This window comes from Juglans regia, chromosome 7 (assembly GCF_001411555.2).
Source record: "Juglans regia cultivar Chandler chromosome 7, Walnut 2.0, whole genome shotgun sequence".
NCBI lineage: Eukaryota > Viridiplantae > Streptophyta > Magnoliopsida > Fagales > Juglandaceae > Juglans > Juglans regia.
Genome location: NC_049907.1, coordinates 20,422,552 through 20,441,497, shown reverse-complemented (window position 1 = coordinate 20,441,497; position 18,946 = coordinate 20,422,552). Strand labels below are relative to the sequence as shown.

The following is an 18,946-nucleotide window of genomic DNA, read 5'->3' as shown; positions in this document are numbered from 1 at the left end:
AGTGAAACCATCAAAAGAGAAAGGCTTATCAACGAATTAGTGTCGATCAAGTGGGTCACTGTGGATGTCGGGTTCGAAAGCGTGGTAGAATGTTATGATCTTGAAGTTAAATGTTTAACCAAATTAGTATCTAACAAACCAAAAGCTTTTGAATCAATGGTTGGGTTTTTAACAATGTTTCACCATCCACCGATCGTCGTTCGTTATTGTCTCTCTCTCTCTCCCTCTAGTTGTCGCCCTCCGAATTTTAGCCCTAGGTATCTCTCTCTCTCTACTTGAGTTGAATTTTGGATTTCTTTTTAGTTGGTTGTAGGCGATGGAAGGTTTTGAGCGAAGAGTCGTGAGTCAATTCACTCTCGATATGCAAATGGGGCACCCACCCAGAGGAAGGTGGGGCGGAGCCATGCGGGGGCTGGAATTTCTTTCTCCCAATCTGCCCTGTCCATGCAGGGGCAGGGTACCCAGTCCACTGCACAGGGTGAGAGGTGAACTTCTATTCGTCCCCCCTAATCGATTACTACCGTATCCAGTGTCCACCATTTTTCCAACCACAAATACAAACCCTAAAACTTGTCGACGAAATCAAACCCCCTGAAAGAAAATGAGAGTGAAAATCTGGTTTGAAGATGGAGAGAAAGAGAGACTGGGTTTTAGCACAAAGCGAACTCGAAGGGGAGCGAAACAACCTCGTTTGAAGATCTGGAAACAGGCTCTGCCCTCTGTAGTCAGTAGAGCTTGCGGACGTGTTGGTTTCTTCTTTTCCTTCCTTATTAATCTAGTTTCTTGTGAAATACATGTAAGGAAAACAAAAGCTTCAAGAACATGCAAAATAAAGAGAAAGTCCTGCAAATGAAATTGGTCAGAGGAAGGAGATTTTGAGGAAGAAGACGAAGAGGGTTGAAGCAGTGGATTCATCTACCTAGGAGGGGCAGAGGCTTAAAGACGAGAGATCATGTGGGAACTGTGAAGAGAGTTTTGATCGAGATAAACAAAGACGAGAGAGATCGAGAGAGAAGAGGGACTGAGTTGTTGGAGAAGGTTCGAAAAAAGTAAAACTGAAAACTTAGGGATCTGGGTTCCCCTTATATATGCGGGGGCGGGGCAAGGGATTTACGGAGTGGGACTGAGTCCCCTCTATCCCCCGCCTCAGCAGTGCCCCTTTCATATGGGTGGGGGGCCCCACCCCCCGCCTGTGCGAGATAGATCCCCTGTCCCGACCAGGCAAAGCCAGGGTGGTGCAGCGGGTGCCGGGCACCCGCTGCCCACCCGTACTAACTACTTAGAAGAAGAAAAAAAAAAAAAAAAAAAATCAATCAAATATATAATTCAAATTCGATGCATAAAGCACTGAGCAAACAAATTACACAACGATCATTCGTAACTTCGTTTCAACACTACCTCTCTCTCTCGTCTTCTCCCATAGGCTAGGGTTCGGGGTCCCATTTTTTCTTCAAGATTAAATTCTGAGTAATTCTGCGGTGACATTCATGGCTGCGACAATGTTGAGTTCCGCGGGAGGGCTTTTGGCGATGCTGAACGAGGCGCACCCATCGCTCAAGCTCCACGCGCTCTCCAACCTCAACAATCTGGTCGACAACTTTTGGCCAGAGATCTCCACCAGCGTTCCTGTCATGTACTCTCTCGTTCACTGTATAATTTTCTGTTATTGCTCGGTCTTTTTTTAAGCAGGGTTTCGGTTCTAGTTGCGCTTGATCTGTTTGTTGTTGAGAAATTGAGACAGAAAGACATAACATGCGAATAATGAACTTTCTTTCGTCATTGTTCTTTTTACACATTGTGGGAGATAATAGAAAGCAGAGGCTTAAATCTTTTTTTAGGAATTTCTTATTTTTAGACTTAGCGACCTTCTACTTTGATTCTTGTTTACTATTTCCCGGTGGAGGACGATATTCTTTCTTGTTAAAGTAATACAGCGAGGGTTCTTTAGTAAGGGAAAGAGTTGGGGACTGTGGTTTTTATTGAAATTGATTGGTTAATGGGGAAGTGAGCAAAGGAGGAGACTTTTTCCAATTTGATGGATACTCTAATGGTTGCAGACCTAAAACGAAATGGAAATACCCAGCTTTATCATGCCGCACGTGCAGTTACTATGGGGTAATTTTTTTTAATATTGGGTTCTTATTCTTATTCTTGCATCATTCTCAACAAGTTGGGGTTCAGATGGACTGTAATCTCTCTCCAAGATGTTAAAAATAGATGAACATATGGTCCTGTGGTAGTTATTTAGACTCAAAGGTAGTTGTAATGGCAGTGTTGTTAGTATAGATTGCCCTAGTTGTGATTGGTTGTATTCTTTTATAATTATTGTCAATGAATTTATTAAAGGCGTAAAGGGGTGCTACCTAAGTACACTAGCTGAGTTGTGATTGGTTGTCTAGCATATGCTTTTGATGAATCTATATCAATGAATTTATTAAAGGGGCACTACCCAAGTATATTTTGGGAGACCGGGGGGGGTTGAAAACACCTAGGAAGGAGGGAAATGGGAACATTAGTAAATCTTTCAAAGAAGAAAAGCTAGGGTTCATATGGACATATGACACTTCTAAAAAAATATGGACATATGACAACTCATACAATTATTGAGCATGACAAATTTTAACTTTAGGCGCGTTATCTACTTCTCTCGTGATCTTCAAAATTGTGGGAGTTGCATTCAATTCAAACACTCCTCATTACGCATAACAGAGCCATCCTCCATACATCTACGCTCATATTACCTCCCTATTTACCACCCCCTCATTCTGCCATTACTTCACACTAGTCGGGGGAATCACCCATTCAATCCCAAGAATGTGAAATATCGACACTCCTTAGGCCTTAGTCACTTCATCAATGAAGCAACAAATGGTCAGTAGTTTAGACCACTCTTCTTGCATGTAGAGCTCCAATCCATCACCATAAGGTGCTTCCTCGTCCTTACATGGTCCATGGTCATAGTTTTTCCTAGCATTGTCATCCATACAAAGAAAGCCACTCTTAGGGATCCGGTTTCTTCATATAGTTTCTCTAAGGAAATGAGTGTTCGGTTGTAAGATGCAATATTTTTGATAAAACGATGTATCCTCAAACTTTTTCCTTTCCTTTTTGATAAGTAAGAAGCCTTCATAAAAAAGCACGAAAGGCATCCAAGTACATTGGACAAACTGTTTCCCATTGAATTAATCATCCAATTTGATCCTGGGTGGTGTTACCTGCCCTATATGGATGGGTAGCACCCTCCCTTACCCCCTGGCAACGCATAGAATGGATTGGCAGATATTTCAACCCACCGTCAATACTTCGCCCAACAAAACTCCAAATAGAAAAAACCCACAGATCCAACCCCAAATCTTCACATTCAAATCCCAAAATATAGAATCAAACTTCAAATATGTAGATCCAATCATAAATTAAAAAAAAAAAAGTTGTTAAGAACAACTTGCCCACGACCATGTCTTAGCCTTGGGTCTCACAAAGGTACAGACGACCAAACCATGGTCGTGGGTCACGGAAACTCACAGTCATGGCTTTGTTGTGGATCTTTATGTAGACCCATGACCACGGCTTGGCCGTGGCACTCTAAAGACCCATGGCACCACCCACGACTAAGTCGTGGATGTGGGGCACTGAAACCCACAACCATGGTCGTGGATCTCTCGGCTACAACCAACTCGAGTGACCCAAGACCATGGACTTGCAAGAAGAAAGCTAGAAGAAGTTGAGAAGGAGGAGGAGAATGAGAATGAGAAGAAGAAGAAGAAGAAGAAGAAAAAGAAGAATAGGAGGGCTAGAGGAGACGAAGAGCAGAAGAGAAGAAGTTGAAAGCTGAACGACGGATTGAGAGTATGGGAGAGAGAATAGGAGTGTTTGAATGAGGTTAAATTGGATTTTTTCAATTATATAGTATGGGTGGGTTATATACGGGCGGGTGGGACCCATTCTCACCCCCTGCCTGTTTGATTTTATTTTTAAGAAAATCCACCCGCTAACCCAGGGTAACGGGCGGATTTCCTACCCATTTCCCTTGCAGGCTGGGCATATTGGACGGGCTGGCCGTTTTCCTGTGGCCTGCCGCCCAACCCTATGGAGTTGGGTTGCACCACTTGCACTTTTTAATAAAGTATGGTTACTTGTCAAAAGGAGATGAGATTTGTCAGTATGTGAAGTGTGTCAGTCATAGTTATAACAATGGGTTCTGTGTAGTAATATCACTTCATCGTGATTCCCTGTGAAATAATTTTGGATTTCAACTCAGCATCATTAAAACAAATCAGTTATGTATATTACATTGCAAGTGGTGAGATATATTGCCTGCAAAGTTGGAGTTGAAATGCTATTACTGGACAAACATTCCATATTTTGGGGATGAGGAACTTAAATGCTTGGACCGTGATTTGGTTAGTACAATTTTATATATTGTAATCTTTCTTGCACTCTTTTGAGCAATTACCGTGTCTCTGTTGTGCAAATTTTTCGAACACTTAAACAAGTGTAATAATCTTATTAGGTTTCATTTTGGTATTGCTGGATTTCTGATTTGTTGCAAGGCATTTTGTTTTTTTGTAGGTAATGGTGGTACTGTGTTTTTATTTTTTTCCCTTGAAATGACAGTCTATGATTCATTGTTGTGCAGAGAAAGTTTGTATGAAGATGAAGAATTTGATCAACATCAGAGACAACTTGCTGCCCTACTTGTGTCTAAGGTAGAAAGCTTTGGTTGTTCTCTCTCTCTCTCCACCCCACTTTTTCCTTTCCATGGTGAACTAGCAGTTCTTTGCTTCAAACACAATGATGTTGTTGCTTTTGCAAAATCCATTGTCTTCCAAAATGAGAGCCCTTTGGGTCCAGATGTGTTGGGTGGCAAAAAAGAGAAACATCGACCATTTCGAGACTTGAGTGGCTGTAATTTATTTTTGACTCTGTAGTAGCTGATTTAGAAGCAATTACACACTAATATAACAAATAGATTTTGCAACTTTGTGTCTCATGGCATCTATCGAATATCTATATTTCATGTTTTCCCTTTTTACTCCTTGAATATCTAGTTTTTACCAACTTGCTCTTGTACATGGAAATTTTTTCTCTCAGGTCTTCTATTACTTGAGTGAGCTTAACGATGCGTTATCATATGCTCTTGGAGCCAGTTCTTTATTTGATGTGTCAGAGGATTCTGATTATGTTCATACACTTCTTGGTACGAGTGATTGTGTTAGTTAAAAATATCAATGGGATTGAATTTTGATCATAACCAATTATCTTAAGAGGTTGAAGTAATATGTGTGTTTGAGGAATTTTATGATCATAATATGTTTACATGTAATTTTTTCTTTTTGATCCTTTTCACAGCTAAAGCTATTGATGAATATGCCAGTCTTAAGACTAAGGCAGCAGAATCAAATGCTGAATCAGCAAAGGTGGACCCTAGATTGGAGGCAATTGTGGAGAGAATGCTGGATAAGTATGTAAAACTGCCCTTTTTTCCCAATTGAAAGTAGCACCTCAGATGTTTAAGCTAATCTTAGTATTTCTTCATTTAGGTGTATTGCTGATGGAAAATACCCACAAGCTATGGGTATTGCAATTGAATGCCGGCGATTGGATAAACTTGAGGAAGCAATCACAACGAGTGATAATGTTCAAGGCACTTTATCTTATTGCATTAATGTCTCTCATTCCTTCGTTAATCTTAGAGAATATCGACACAAGGTAAGTACATTGCTGTTCTAGTTCTCTGAATATTTATAGATGGTATTTTTATACTGGCTGTTTGACCTCCTGATTCTTGGTCCAAGGGGGTGAGTGACAGACATCAATCCTTTTTGGTTGTTCCTACAGGTACTTCGTCTCCTCGTTCAAGTGTATCAAAAGTTGTCTTCTCCTGATTATTTGAGTATATGTCAGTGTCTTATGTTCTTGGACGAACCTGAAGCTGTTGCAATTATATTGGAAAAGCTTCTCCGCTCTGAAAACAAGGATGAAGCTCTTTTGGCACTTCAAATAGCTTTCGATCTTGTAGAAAATGAATGCCAAGCATTTCTCTTAAATGTGAGAGATCGCCTTTCAATTCCCAAGACTCAACCTTCAGAACCAGTGCAGCCTGGATCTGTTGAACCAGATGCTTCTCAGAATGAAAATCCTACTGCTCCAGAGGATGTTCAGATGACTGACAGGAGTACTGCATCTAATTTGAGTGTGCGTGAACTCAATCCAAGTGAAGTAATATATGCTGAGAGGTTGACCAAAATTAAGGGAATTTTGTCAGGAGAGACATCAATACAGTTGACACTTCAATTCTTGTACAGCCATAACAAGTGAGACATTTGCTTGCTTTATTTTTAAATTTTGTACTGTTTTTGTCCCTTAGAAACATTTATTTATTAGGTCCTTGCTGAGTTCGCTTCAATTTGCATACAGATCAGATCTTCTTATTCTTAAGACAATTAAGCAGTCTGTTGAGATGAGAAATAGTGTCTGTCATAGTGCAACAATTTATGCTAATGCAATTATGCATGCTGGAACAACAGTGGATACATTTCTAAGGGAAAACCTAGTGAGTCAGCTTTTCCTTTCATACTGCATTTTGTGTATGTATACTTTGACAAGTGTGTGTTATGTTCTTATTCTTGTGGATTCTTGAAATTTTCAGGACTGGCTGAGCAGAGCCACAAACTGGGCTAAGTTTAGTGCGACTGCTGGTCTTGGAGTTATTCACAGAGGCCACCTACAACAGGGGAGGTCACTGATGGCACCTTACTTGCCTCAGGGTGGGGCTGGTGGTGGTGGTGGCAGTCCATACTCAGAAGGTGGAGCTCTTTATGCTCTGGGTCTTATACATGCCAACCATGGTGAGGGCATCAAACAATTCCTTCGTGATAGCCTACGCAGTACTAATGTGGAGGTACTGGTTTTAGAACATGGTCATCCTTTTCTCAGGGGACAGAATTTTTTTGTTATAAACGAAGTTTATATTGGGACTTTTGGGTGCAGGTAATCCAACATGGTGCATGCTTAGGTCTTGGTTTGGCAGCTCTAGGAACCGCGGACAAAGATATTTATGATGACATTAAAAATGTTCTCTACACTGATAGTGCTGTTGCTGGTGAAGCTGCAGGCATCAGTATGGGTTTACTCATGGTTGGAACTGCGAGTGAGAAGGCAAGTGAGATGCTTACTTATGCACACGAGACACAACATGAGAAGATCATACGGTAAAGTTTGCTATAGTGACCTGGTTGTGGGACTGAGGCTTCTCTGTATATGATTTTCAATTGTGTATTTGGTTATTGGATTTTGCAGGGGTTTAGCATTGGGAATAGCCCTTACAGTCTACGGAAGAGAAGAAGAAGCAGACACACTAATTGAGCAGATGACTCGTGATCAGGATCCTATATTACGTTATGGTGGTATGTATGCATTGGCACTGGCCTATAGGGGAACAGCAAACAACAAAGCCATTCGGCAGCTGCTCCACTTTGCTGTATCGGATGTGAGTGATGATGTCAGGAGGACTGCTGTTCTAGCACTTGGGTTTGTCCTGTACTCTGAGCCAGAACAGGTTGGTGATTTCTTTTTTCTTCTGTTTCTGTGCTGCCTGATCTTTTATTTTTTGGGAGTGTCATTCTCAATGCAGCATGATGCATGTTTTTCCCTCTTTTTCTTTGAATATCTTTTCTGCCCTTCATATATTTTCTAAATTTTTTTATTTTACTTGTGTTTAATTGTACACTTTTTGTGGGTTATTCTTGACTCTTTGTTAAGTACTCTTGTTGTATTGCTATGGATCTCACTGCACAATTAATCTGCAGACTCCTCGAATTGTCTCCCTGCTGTCTGAGTCTTACAACCCTCATGTTCGATATGGTGCGGCACTTGCAGTGGGCATTTCCTGTGCTGGTACTGGCCTGAGTGAGGCTATATCTTTGCTAGAGCCTTTGATGTCAGATGTTGTTGATTTTGTTCGTCAAGGTGCCCTCATTGCAATGGCTATGGTTATGGTCCAGATTAGTGAAGCCAGTGATTCTCGTGTTAGAACTTTCAGGTATTGTTTTCTTATATTTTATGTTTTTCTCAGACCTTTATTTTCTTGTAATGTTTCTAATTTCTTCTTAATTTCTAGGCGACAATTGGAGAAAATAATACTTGATAAGCATGAAGACACCATGAGCAAGATGGGTGCAATCTTGGCCTCTGGGATTCTGGATGCAGGTGGAAGGAATGTGACCATAAGATTGCTTTCCAAGACAAAGCATGATAAAGTCACAGCGGTTGTTGGTCTAGCAGTTTTCAGCCAGTTTTGGTACTGGTACCCCCTTATTTATTTCATAAGCTTGTCATTCTCGCCAACTGCTTTTATTGGACTGAATTATGACCTCAAAGTCCCAAGGTTTGAGTTCTTATCACATGCAAAGCCATCACTTTTTGAATATCCTAAACCAACAACTGCACCAACGACTACTTCCACTGTAAAACTGCCCACTGCAGTTCTGTCAACGTCAGCAAAGGCGAAAACTAGGGCAAAAAAAGAAGCGGACCAGAAGGCTAATGCTGAAAAGGCATCATCTGGGGCAGAGTCTTCATCTGTTGGTCAAAATGGTGTGAAAGGAAAATCGTCTAGCGAGAGGGATGGGGACTCTATGCAGGTAATTATCAGCCACTGCTGCATGGTCACCACCTTACCCTATATAGTGTTTTACATTGATATTATTATGGTGTTAATTTATTAGTGCATTACTTCAATGAAGTCAATGTTTTCAGCTTACCCAAATAAAGAAGTCTACGTTTTGAACTTAGAAGGGAAAACATCCCTGCGACCTTTTATATATATAATGTGTAGTGGTGTGATTATTAGGCATTGAATATGTCAGTTATCGATGGAAAAATACCAGGAGGCCCTAGTTAAAAAATGAATCGATTGATCTATTGCCAGACTCAATTTCTTTAACACATTTTGGTTAGTTTCGGGCATCGCATAATGATTATTTCCTACTTTCTGTATGGCAGGTTGATGGTCCAACAGAGAAGAAATCCGAGCCTGAGCCTTCTTATGAGATTCTGACTAACCCTGCCAGAGTAGTTCCTGCACAGCAAAAATTCATTAAATTTCTGGAAGAAAGTAGATACGTGCCAGTAAAGTTGGCATCTTCTGGGTTTGTTCTTCTTAGAGATTTGCGTCCTACAGAACCTGAGGTACTGTCCCTTACGGACACTCCGGCAACAGCAGCATCGGCTGCTGGTGGAGCGGCAACCGGACAGCAGGGTTCTGCATCCGCCATGGCAATTGATGAGGAACCTCAGCCTCCTCAACCTTTCGAGTATAGTTCTTGATTACGGTCTTGATCCATCTGTTTCATTTTGGTGGTGAGTTTATTTCAGTCTTTGAGAAACATCATTGTTCTGGCCATGCCAAAAGTTAGAGTTTGCTGGCAATTAATCAAAAGAAGAGAAACAAGGAATTCTTGTTTTTAATGTGCGATCCCTTTTTCTCTCTTGCAACTAACACGTCTTGTATTTACGATTTGAACAATCTGTGTATTTTACAGTTCATTACGGTTGGTCAACCTGAATGATACTTCTCTCTTTCTCCATTAAAAGCAATATATATCGAGCCTAGAAGGTAAAGAAGCCTCAATGTTAAACAGCCCATGGGGCCATTAAGCTGATTAAACTTGACTTGGTTACGAATCCAAACCGATTTCAGTGTAATTTTTCACCACTGGTTCAAACCAATTCTAGTTTAATTAAATTTTCCATAATTTTAAAAAATTGTGTTCCAAATATGAAAAATTTTCCTTTTGTTGTACGAAAATATGAGAAAATTGAATATATGTATTAGCTTTTCATCCTTGTGTTCAATAAGAATGGTAAAATTATTAAATGATAAAAAATTGAATTTATTTACTTCATTTGGTTGATATTTAAAAATTTGGTGAGCGTTGAGTAGTTTACGGTTTGATTAAAGACTAAAAAATATATACACAATGCAATTGAAACATTTGCAATCATAAAATATGAATTCATATTTATGATCTTCGAGTATAAGAGAGCAACTTCAGGCTGGTTGGGTGATTAGTTTCAATTCACACCAGCAAATCACAATCTGCCACGTAGGATATGAAGCAAATTACAACAGACTCATACACAGGTGATTACCCCCACCCTCCGTCGCTCTATCTCTCTCTCTCTCTCTCTCTCCATCTTTCTCTCCCTCCCCCACCTCGTGACCTCTGCTCTTCCCCTTATCAAATCTCCTATCGTTTAGATTAGAGTTCTGTAATTTTTGTTGAATCCAGCATGCACGAAATAAATAAATTTGGAGAAGAAGGGCATGCACAAAAATGGCTTCAAGGGAGAAGAAGGGCTTCGAGGGTGAAGACGAAAATGGCTTCAGGGGAGAAGAAGGATTCTGGAGAGAAGAGGAAAGGAAAAGGGGGAGGGGGTTTAACTGGATGCACACCCACCGTAACTACCATAAATCTACTACGTGTTGTGTTTTCACTACTAGGTGTAAAAGAAAAATATACACCTGACCGATTTTTAAGGTTTTCCCTATTTTTAAAGCTGTTCTTATAAACCTCTAGTGATCATACCATAATTTTATTAACTTGTTATTTGAATTTAGAAAAGAGATAAACATAAACCTTAAACAATTATGAACTATTTCATGTTGCTTGAAAAATCCACACGAACATCAATAAATACTGTAAGACAGTTCATGTATTTATCTTTCTCTGAATTGAAACTCTCGGTAAGAATATGAAGGATTTTTCCCTGTTGATCAACTAAAAGTTTAGCCTTGATATATACACTTTTTTTCGAGCCTTTTTTTTTACTTTGTGCTTCGAATAATTTGAACCATAAGACATACAATTTTACCACAACCTGCACATTGAATTGGGAAATGGGAAAGAGAGAGAGAAGGAGAAAATACTAGGGGTGTTCATCCGGATTCCAACCCGGGAACCCAGGTATACCCGGACCGGGACCCGGATTTTAAATCCGGGCCAGAAGCCAGACCGGGTTGGTCCGGGTCAGACCCGGGCCAAAACCCGGATGAATCCGGATTCCAGGTTCCGGGTTGAACCCGGATTTTCAAAATACATGTTTTTTTTTCTTTGTTTAGTTGTAAAAACACTTTTTCATGTTGAGAGGCCTCCTTTAGTACTCTTCTCATAGTACTATCAGTATTTTGCATGGGGCTACTCCTATTTTTATCCCCCAATAAGTGCCATCTTAAGAGAAGGGCTAAAAAATGTACAAAGCATCACTTCCCCAATGCTCAACTACCGTTGGAGCATCCTTCCAAATCTTGCCCTCATAAGAAATCCCAAGGATAATACAAATCATTATATGAGCATACCATATATGTTTTCCATAAGATTTGGTCGGGGCGGGATCCGAGTTTGAAAGCAAATAACGATAACAGCTACTAAAATTCTCTCTCCCCCACTCCTTCAAATAAAAGAGATGAAAATAAAAAGGTCAAGATTATACTTAATCGTCACTTGGTTCAAAAGTTAAAGCTGGCACAAAAGATACTGTATTAATCATCATTTATTTCAAAAATTTAAAACGATTAGAAATAGGTAAATTTGATTATTTAATTATTATCTTAATAGATTAAACACTAACCATTTTCCACCAGCCACATCCAAATTTCCACAGATTAGCATTAAAGAGACATCACCTCCCAACACAAAGTATTGTCATCCTCAAAGCCAGAACAAAACCTAGGACCACCTGAATGGCAGCAAAGAAAGCACCTGTGATGTGTGCAACATGCTCCTACTGATATGTTGTTGTTACTGCCAGGCCTTGTGCAAGCTTTCTCGATATGCCTAAGAAAATACCACATAAGAGAAAGTGCCTGTTTTAAAGAACTGTTTCTTGCAGTTCTGCACAAAATGTTCACATAGTGAGACTCATCATCCAACCTCCCAAAAAGGTAAGCCTGTAAAATCATGCACGTAAGGTGTCAACATCTCTCCTTTGTTTTCTACCAAACACCCTCACTATCACAAGTTGAAGTACTTGACACGAGAAAATAAAATTAATTGTGGGCCATTACTTTGCGTGAGAGTTAATGTTTTCTTTTTTGCCTTTTTTTTTACCCACGATTTAGATGAAAACCATGAGCTTCCTTTTATCCATAAATCCTTGGTTTTTTTCATAAATAACAGTCAATAGTAGCCATAAATAGTGCATCTGGGAGACAATTTTCTTTGTTAAAGAGTCCACCACTGATGAGCAAACAATCAAAAGCCCATTTGAAATTTTGCCACTAATCTGCACTCAGAGATTTGAAAAACTTAAAAGCTTTCATTGGAAATTGAAGATTCCTCAGTTTCATCCTCCAATATTATCTTAAAGCAACACCCACCACACCACCACTAGTCCACTTCAACCACCATCTGTTTCCAATCAAAACAGCTACACATTCATTACTAACAAGATTTACACACCGCATTTAACTACAAGATTTCTTACAATTTTCTAACCCAAACACTTGTACAACTGCCATTATTATGGCAATGAAAACACCATTTCAGTAGTAGATGTCAGAAATAATATAGGCAAATAGCTTTACAATCTTCCACCCCCACCAATATATATGACCAATTAGAATTAGAAAAGGAGTGCAAAAGAGCAAGGACAGTATATGATTCTACCAATACGTCATGCTTACCCTACTACAACAACCAGCAACCCCACCCACCAAAGCCACCAACCGCTCTCACAAGAGGTTTTGAGGAAACCAACAAATTTTGAACAACGTTGCTTCAGAGAGACAGTAAGGAGCAGCAGTATCACCAGAAGCTGATGAAAGAAAGAAGCACGGTCTCGCGTGTAGACAAAAAAGAGGCCGAAGTTGCGCAGAGATAAAAACAAAATACATTAATAATAACAATAATAATAATAAAAAGGGGCCAAGGGATCATGCTTATTCCATAGAGCTTTTCAAAGTTCCATCAGTACAAGTATGACAAGGGGGAGAGGAGGAAAATACAGTACTAAAATAAGAAAAAAGGGGAAAATCTAAGTAAATTTCTGTACCACAAACTAACCTAGCTGGCTGAACCCTAACCTTACACCCTACAAGTACAACCCTCTTTCCCTTCCCCTCTCCAGATGATCTGTTAGACAAAGGACTTTGATTTGTATTTTGTTGTGTAACTCACACGTCATAACCTCTGTTATGTTACAGACCATTAGTCTACACATATCTTTGATAGTCCTACTTTCTTTACAAGTGAATTGAAGGGTGATGGAAAATGGAAATAAAACCATCAACCATTCCAACTAAAACTCTAATTCCTGCTACTTCAAAAATCCTAAGCTCAAGACCAACCGAGAATATGCAGGAAAAGATGTGCTGATGGAACACTAATGTCATTCAAGGGTCTAATTTCTCCCATTCATAACGCCCTGGGAGCGGCTTCTCGTTGACAGGATCGAAGTTGTACCTGCAGATAAACCCGAATTGGCAACACTACCATATCAGCTCATGGATTGTAACTAAATCTTGCAATTGGGATTTTACAGGCAAGAGCAACATAGATGTAATTAATCCCAAGTGGAGAAACTAAGGAAAAATGTATGTGGCATACTTCTCAATGAACTGTCTTTGCTGCTCTTCTTCGGCACCAGCAAAAAACTCGTCCATTTCATGTGCTGTTGGGATATGTCTCCCATTTCTGTTCTGGGTTCTGCGGTTAGTCTCTGTCAAGCCAGTAGGCCTGGTGGTAGAACAAGGGGTTCTTATGGTGTCTGGGTCCCTAATCAAACTGAGAGGTGTGGATTCCCGAGTACTCCTGTCACCAAAACGACTAAATTCTATAATATACACAACAACAATACCAGAACATTCATGTAGCAAAAGTGAAATAAAAAATAATAATATGATCCGTAATGCAACACATGTATCACAATTGTGGCACCACCAATGGCTAAGCTAAGCAAAATTAAGTTTATGCAGAAATATCAATATGAACAGAATAATCCGTGAACAATAGTATCTACCATTATTTTCTGTATGCCGACTCTTTTTGTTTATTTTTTTGTATCTTCCACCCCAGTACGTTTCCCCAACTACAAGGACCCCACTCATTATCACAGGAAAAGCAACATAAAACACTAAACATCAAGGCCAAAGAGTTCAATTTCATTTTATTTTCTCCTCTTTTACCACCATCATGATATGCTTCATTCACCAAATCTCCAAAGAGAAGGCTCTCAAAATTCATGAACGATTTATAGGAGTGAAATTACTTTCATTAAATACCCAAAGAATAAATTATTATTAATTTACTTTTGAGTACATTTCACCTTTTGAGCTGTAATTATAACATTAAATAAGCGTTTCTCTTCTGAGCTAAGTAATGCCAGACAGATATTCAATTACAAAAATAAAGTAATAACAGCTAAAAATCCAAATCCTCAAAGTGTTTCCCTATCTTATAATGATAAAGTCTTTGTCTGTGGTTCTTTAAAAAACTAAGACCAATTGGAGGGAAACACCAGAAAAAATAAAAAATAAAAAAATACAACCCCGGGGCCCCCTCTTTCTCTTTCTCTTTCCCTCCCCCGCCAGGCATATTTATCGTCAGAAGAAAACACCGTGCAAAATAACAGCAGTGTTGTAACTTGTAATACTGCAGAAGCATCTACTGGAGGAAAAACAACAAGAAGCTTTCGTTGCTTCGAATTAGAATAATGCAATGAGATCAATCTCTTGAGAACATCAAAATGAAGAAACAATATATAGGACATACTTCATTTGGAAGACCATGTGTCAGTAACCATCCAAGTTCTAGAAACAAGTATAAACGTCATTATAAAGCACAATACAGCCTATATACACAATCAAATATGAACAAAAAGACAGCAGCAATGATTCTTCTCCACGACCCGAAAATATACAATTAAAAAGGCAGCAGTGAATAATATTAGAGAACTGATAGTTTGATGCGTTCAAGGTTCAGATCATATAACTATAACCAACACCGCGTAAATCAACAGAACAGCCACTTTTGGATGTCTCACTATTAAAAAGAAGGTAACAGATTGAATTTCCAATACTGGCAAAAGTCCTTTTTTTTTTTCTAATTACACTCATCACAAATTTTCCATTTTTGTAGTGGAAAGAAAGAAAAAACAGTTTTGAAAAAATAAAAAAGCGAAAGTTAATGCTCGAGAAATGGATTTTTTGATCAATTTTTTCGAGCCCAATAGCCCCTCAACCATTTGTGATCCATAAAATTCTACTGCATTAGGAAAACGAAGCAGAAAACAAATGAACAGCAAAACCCTCCCCTACCTACAACTTCCAAGTTCTCCATAAAATAAGAAAAATAAAGAGACGTTAAATACCAAGAAATTGTACAGACCAAAACAACCGAGAAAATTTAATTTTTTTTATGAAAAAAAAAATCGTTGGGCACCATGAGGATCGAAGGATAAAAGCGTAGATGCAAGTAACTCGGCCAAGACAATTGGTAAATCTGCCTTGGATAAACAACAGCTCATATTTTCTTAGGCTCCGACGGTCCTACCAGTATCAATTTCTTTCCTTTCTTACAACAAAGAAGCAAAACATAGATGCATGAAAAAGGACAAAAAGAAACTCAAAGAACTGTAGCATCAAACAGAGCATGACAGACAACGGTGCAAAGGAACGGAAAAAAGAGAGGCTTTGAAAAAGACTGGACCATACAAACAAATTTTGAATACACCCCAAATTTCCTACGTTAGGTTGCCAAAAAACCTAGGGGATCAAAGTAACACGAAAATTAAAATCTCCTCCATTTCCCGGTTACTTTAATTTAATTTTCCCCAAAATGAAAAGCTTTCACAACTGCCGCACCAATTCACCCGCAGTTCCCTTCTCAATCCAAAAGCTGAAAACTCGAACAAATGAAAACTCGGTAGAGAAAATTAGAATTCACCCTTTCTCCCAACAAAAAAGATGGAAACCCCCAAGATTCAAAGACCCAAAGATTCAATTTTCTTCTTACTCCCCTACGGAGGTGAAAGACGTTATTTATGGGGGAAAAAATCTCAAAGTGCTTTATACGACATTCGAAACAGAAAAATCGAAACCCTGGAAATGGCAAGGAAAAAAAAAAAAAACCCACGACTTCAAATTCTAATTCCTTCATATTCCCTTGCTTTCTCGGCAACCAAACAGACACTTTATAACCCAAAACCCTCAAAATGAGAGGTTTTGAGAAGAAAATAAAAAGAAACCCCAAAAGGAAAACCCACCTCTCTCTACCTTCAAACTCCAAAACATTCTCTCCAAACGATGCTTCCTCGGCCCCCAAATCACCAATGTTGTTGCCACTATTTTCCTCATTCTCTTGAAGTCCATCCTCTTTTGCACTACCCACAACGTTCTTCGCCTCGTCCAAGGGCCCAAGCGAGACCGGCCAATCGGACGCTGAGCCCACGGAGGCCACTCTCAGCCTCGACCCCGCCCTAGTGTTAGAGTTAGGGTTAGAATTAGCCTTATCGGGGATGATTTGCTTTTGCTGCTGCGCACAGCTTTCTCTGTTGTTGGGTCCCTGTCTGTGGCGCTTGGGTACAGAGTCGGTGGTAGGAAGAAGAATAGGGGGCTTCTCGAGGCGGCGGCTCCGGAGCTGAAGATAGGAACCTGAACCGGATACGGCGGTGGGAGGAGGAGGGGGAGGGGATTTCTGGAGGGCGAGAGTACGGGCGCGGGTGCGGACACCGAGGGAGGAATGCGAGACATCCATGACGGCGACCTCGCCTGTTGTTTTGGCCTTGCGAATGTACTTTCCCATGATGCTGATATGCCCTTCTATGTGCTTCAAAAGCCAGAAGCTGAGCTAAGCTGAAGCTCTCATAGAGAGAGAGAGAGAGAGGGGGGAGGGGAGAGAGAGAGAGAGAGACGGAAGGAGCCGGGAGGTGGCTATTTGTAGTGCCTCTGCTTCAAAGTAAGCAAAAGTAAAAAAAAAAAATGATAATAGAAATAAATAATATTTGGTAGGGTTGGGGAAGTCTGGTTCACTGTACTTCCAATTTCTCTTCCTTCTTTTTTTATCTTTCTTTTTATTTCTCATGCTATTTTTATTTTTTATTTTTTATTTTTTTACGAACAATCAAATCTTTTGTGAGAGAGCTTCGCATTTATCCATTTTTATCAAAATCCGTAATTAAATAAATATCCATTTCAGAAATGATCGGGTTCCTGAGACTGCGTCTACCGAGTTTTTTTTTATTTAATAATTAAGTAAGTATTTTTTTAATAATATTATAAATTTTTAAAAAATATATAAAAAAAATTTCTTAAAACAAACGTTTGACCTACTCGAAGTAATTTATCGGGCTAAATGCTCGCTGGTTACAATACCACTCTATCTATTTTTTATTTTTTTTTAAACAAATTATTTATATTTAGGTTGGTGAAAAGTGGGCGAGTAGATTTATAAAGTTTTTTAAATATATCTTTTTTACTTTTTAGGGTATTTTTGGGTATTTATAAAAGTTATTTTTTATTCAGTTTATTTTTAATAAAATCTAAGTAAATGATCAGAGGAAAAGGAAAATAGAATAATTTTATGAAATCTAAGCAATTGAAAAACTTCAAATGATTAGAAAAATAAAAGAATTTTATGAATTTTAAATATGTTTGAATTGAAGTTAAGAATTTTTTTTTAAAAAAAATTAAAGTAATTAGGCTTGGTGAGGAGAGTGTATATAGTTTCCAACTTCTTACAAAACAAACAAAAGAAGAAGAAAGGAAAACAATTAAATAATTAGAGAGAGATGCAGTGTTTATGAGATGAGATGAATTAAAATAAAAGTTAAAAATTAAATAAAATACTATTAAAATATATTATTTAATATTAGTTTTATTTTAATATTTGAAAAAATTAAATTATTTATTTTATTTGTATAGAAATTTAAAAAAAAATCATAATAATTGATGAGATGAGATTAATTGAAAAGTGTTGTGAAAACAAATGAGATTCTCAGAATTAGATAGGATGAGATAAAATTGAATAAAATATTGTTAGAATATCATTTTTTAATATTATTATTATTTTGATATATGAGAAAATTGAATTATTTATTGTATTTTATGTAGAAATTAAAAAAAAATTATAATAATTAGATGAAATAAGACGAATTAAAAGAATTTTTTTATATCCAAACCTCTCTATTTTATTTTTTTCATTTTTTGTTAATAATCAATATTTTTTAAAATAATTAATGAGAAAGATAAGAAGTTAGAATTGTTTGGCAAGAATAGAGCTTGCTTTTTTTATCTTGGAATTGGTAATGCTCTTTTATCTAGTTTTTCTCATATCTTTAATGATGACCTTCTTCATCTTTTGGTCATTTAAGGAATTATACGATCTACCATTACTCCACTTCCCTAATCGATTGTGACAATGTTTTTGCATCTTTGACTTTAATTAAATGATTATCATTTTAAATTTAATGGAAGATATTCTTGTTGCATGTATGAAGCATTTGTTAAAAGGAAAATGCTTGGTTCATGCTTCTTTGCTATGCTATGGTTTACTCCACCATAAGATAATGCCTTCTTTTGAGCTTGATTTATTATTACAAAGAAGAAAAAGGAAATCACATTTCATTGGCACTCGATTTTCTAGATGCATCTCTATCATGAATTTATCGGTTTCTTTAGAGAAAAAATAAAACTAACAATTTCACTTTCTTTTAATTTTTATTAATCTATTAATTGAATTTACAAAAGTTACCAATTAGATCTTTTCATATATATTTATTAAAAGAACTAACGAAGAGGGTCTTTCTACTTGTACCTCGAAGCCAAGTAACAACAAATAAAAAGGAGACATGTGTCCAAAATATGATACATTAACCTCCAAACATTAAAAAAAAAAAAAAAAAGTTAGATTTAAATAGTAAATTAAGATGAGATGAGTTAAGATGAAAT

At 38.0% G+C, this 18,946-nt stretch overlaps 2 protein-coding genes across 3 annotated transcripts; one reads left to right on the top strand and one right to left on the bottom strand.

The window, feature by feature from the left end:
- The first annotated feature begins 1,356 nt into the window (after positions 1-1,356).
- On the top strand, positions 1,357-9,560 carry LOC109003456 (26S proteasome non-ATPase regulatory subunit 1 homolog A-like). Its single transcript, XM_018981590.2, has 13 exons — positions 1,357-1,633; positions 4,637-4,706; positions 5,092-5,197; positions 5,350-5,461; positions 5,541-5,709; positions 5,839-6,314; positions 6,418-6,553; positions 6,650-6,901; positions 6,991-7,211; positions 7,300-7,558; positions 7,809-8,041; positions 8,120-8,642; positions 9,004-9,560. Exons 1-13 carry the CDS (start codon positions 1,488-1,490, stop codon positions 9,325-9,327), a joined length of 3,027 nt encoding a protein of 1,008 aa, XP_018837135.2. The 5' UTR covers positions 1,357-1,487; the 3' UTR covers positions 9,328-9,560.
- A 3,350-nt stretch (positions 9,561-12,910) lies between these two features.
- On the bottom strand, positions 12,911-16,915 carry LOC109003457 (cyclin-dependent kinase inhibitor 5-like). Of its 2 annotated transcripts, none has more exons than XM_035692389.1 (3): positions 16,264-16,915; positions 13,608-13,826; positions 12,911-13,463 (listed from the first exon to the last, which is right to left on the bottom strand). In XM_035692389.1, exons 1-3 carry the CDS (start codon positions 16,800-16,802, stop codon positions 13,394-13,396), a joined length of 828 nt encoding a protein of 275 aa, XP_035548282.1. In that variant the 5' UTR covers positions 16,803-16,915; the 3' UTR covers positions 12,911-13,393. The 2 variants fall into 2 exon arrangements, with proteins under 2 accessions (XP_035548282.1, XP_018837136.2); XM_018981591.2 differs by having other exon boundaries at positions 13,608-13,811.
- Between the last annotated feature and the right edge of the window lie 2,031 nt (positions 16,916-18,946).

What these genes read in the sequence shown, in the direction of transcription:
- LOC109003456 (XM_018981590.2), top strand. Translation starts at nt 1,488, where the DNA reads ATGGCTGCGACAATGTTGAGTTCCGCGGGAGGGCTTTTGGCGATGCTG. An exon ending in TTCTTGTACAGCCATAACAA is followed by an intron (nt 6,315 to 6,417) that starts GTGAGACATTTG and finishes ATTTGCATACAG; the next exon opens with ATCAGATCTTCTTATTCTTA. An exon ending in TACGCAGTACTAATGTGGAG is followed by an intron (nt 6,902 to 6,990) that starts GTACTGGTTTTA and finishes TTTTGGGTGCAG; the next exon opens with GTAATCCAACATGGTGCATG.
- LOC109003457 (XM_035692389.1), bottom strand. Translation starts at nt 16,802, where the DNA reads ATGGGAAAGTACATTCGCAAGGCCAAAACAACAGGCGAGGTCGCCGTC. An exon ending in GAGTTTGAAGGTAGAGAGAG is followed by an intron (nt 13,827 to 16,263) that starts GTGGGTTTTCCT and finishes TATAGAATTTAG; the next exon opens with TCGTTTTGGTGACAGGAGTA. An exon ending in CAAAGACAGTTCATTGAGAA is followed by an intron (nt 13,464 to 13,607) that starts GTATGCCACATA and finishes GTTTATCTGCAG; the next exon opens with GTACAACTTCGATCCTGTCA.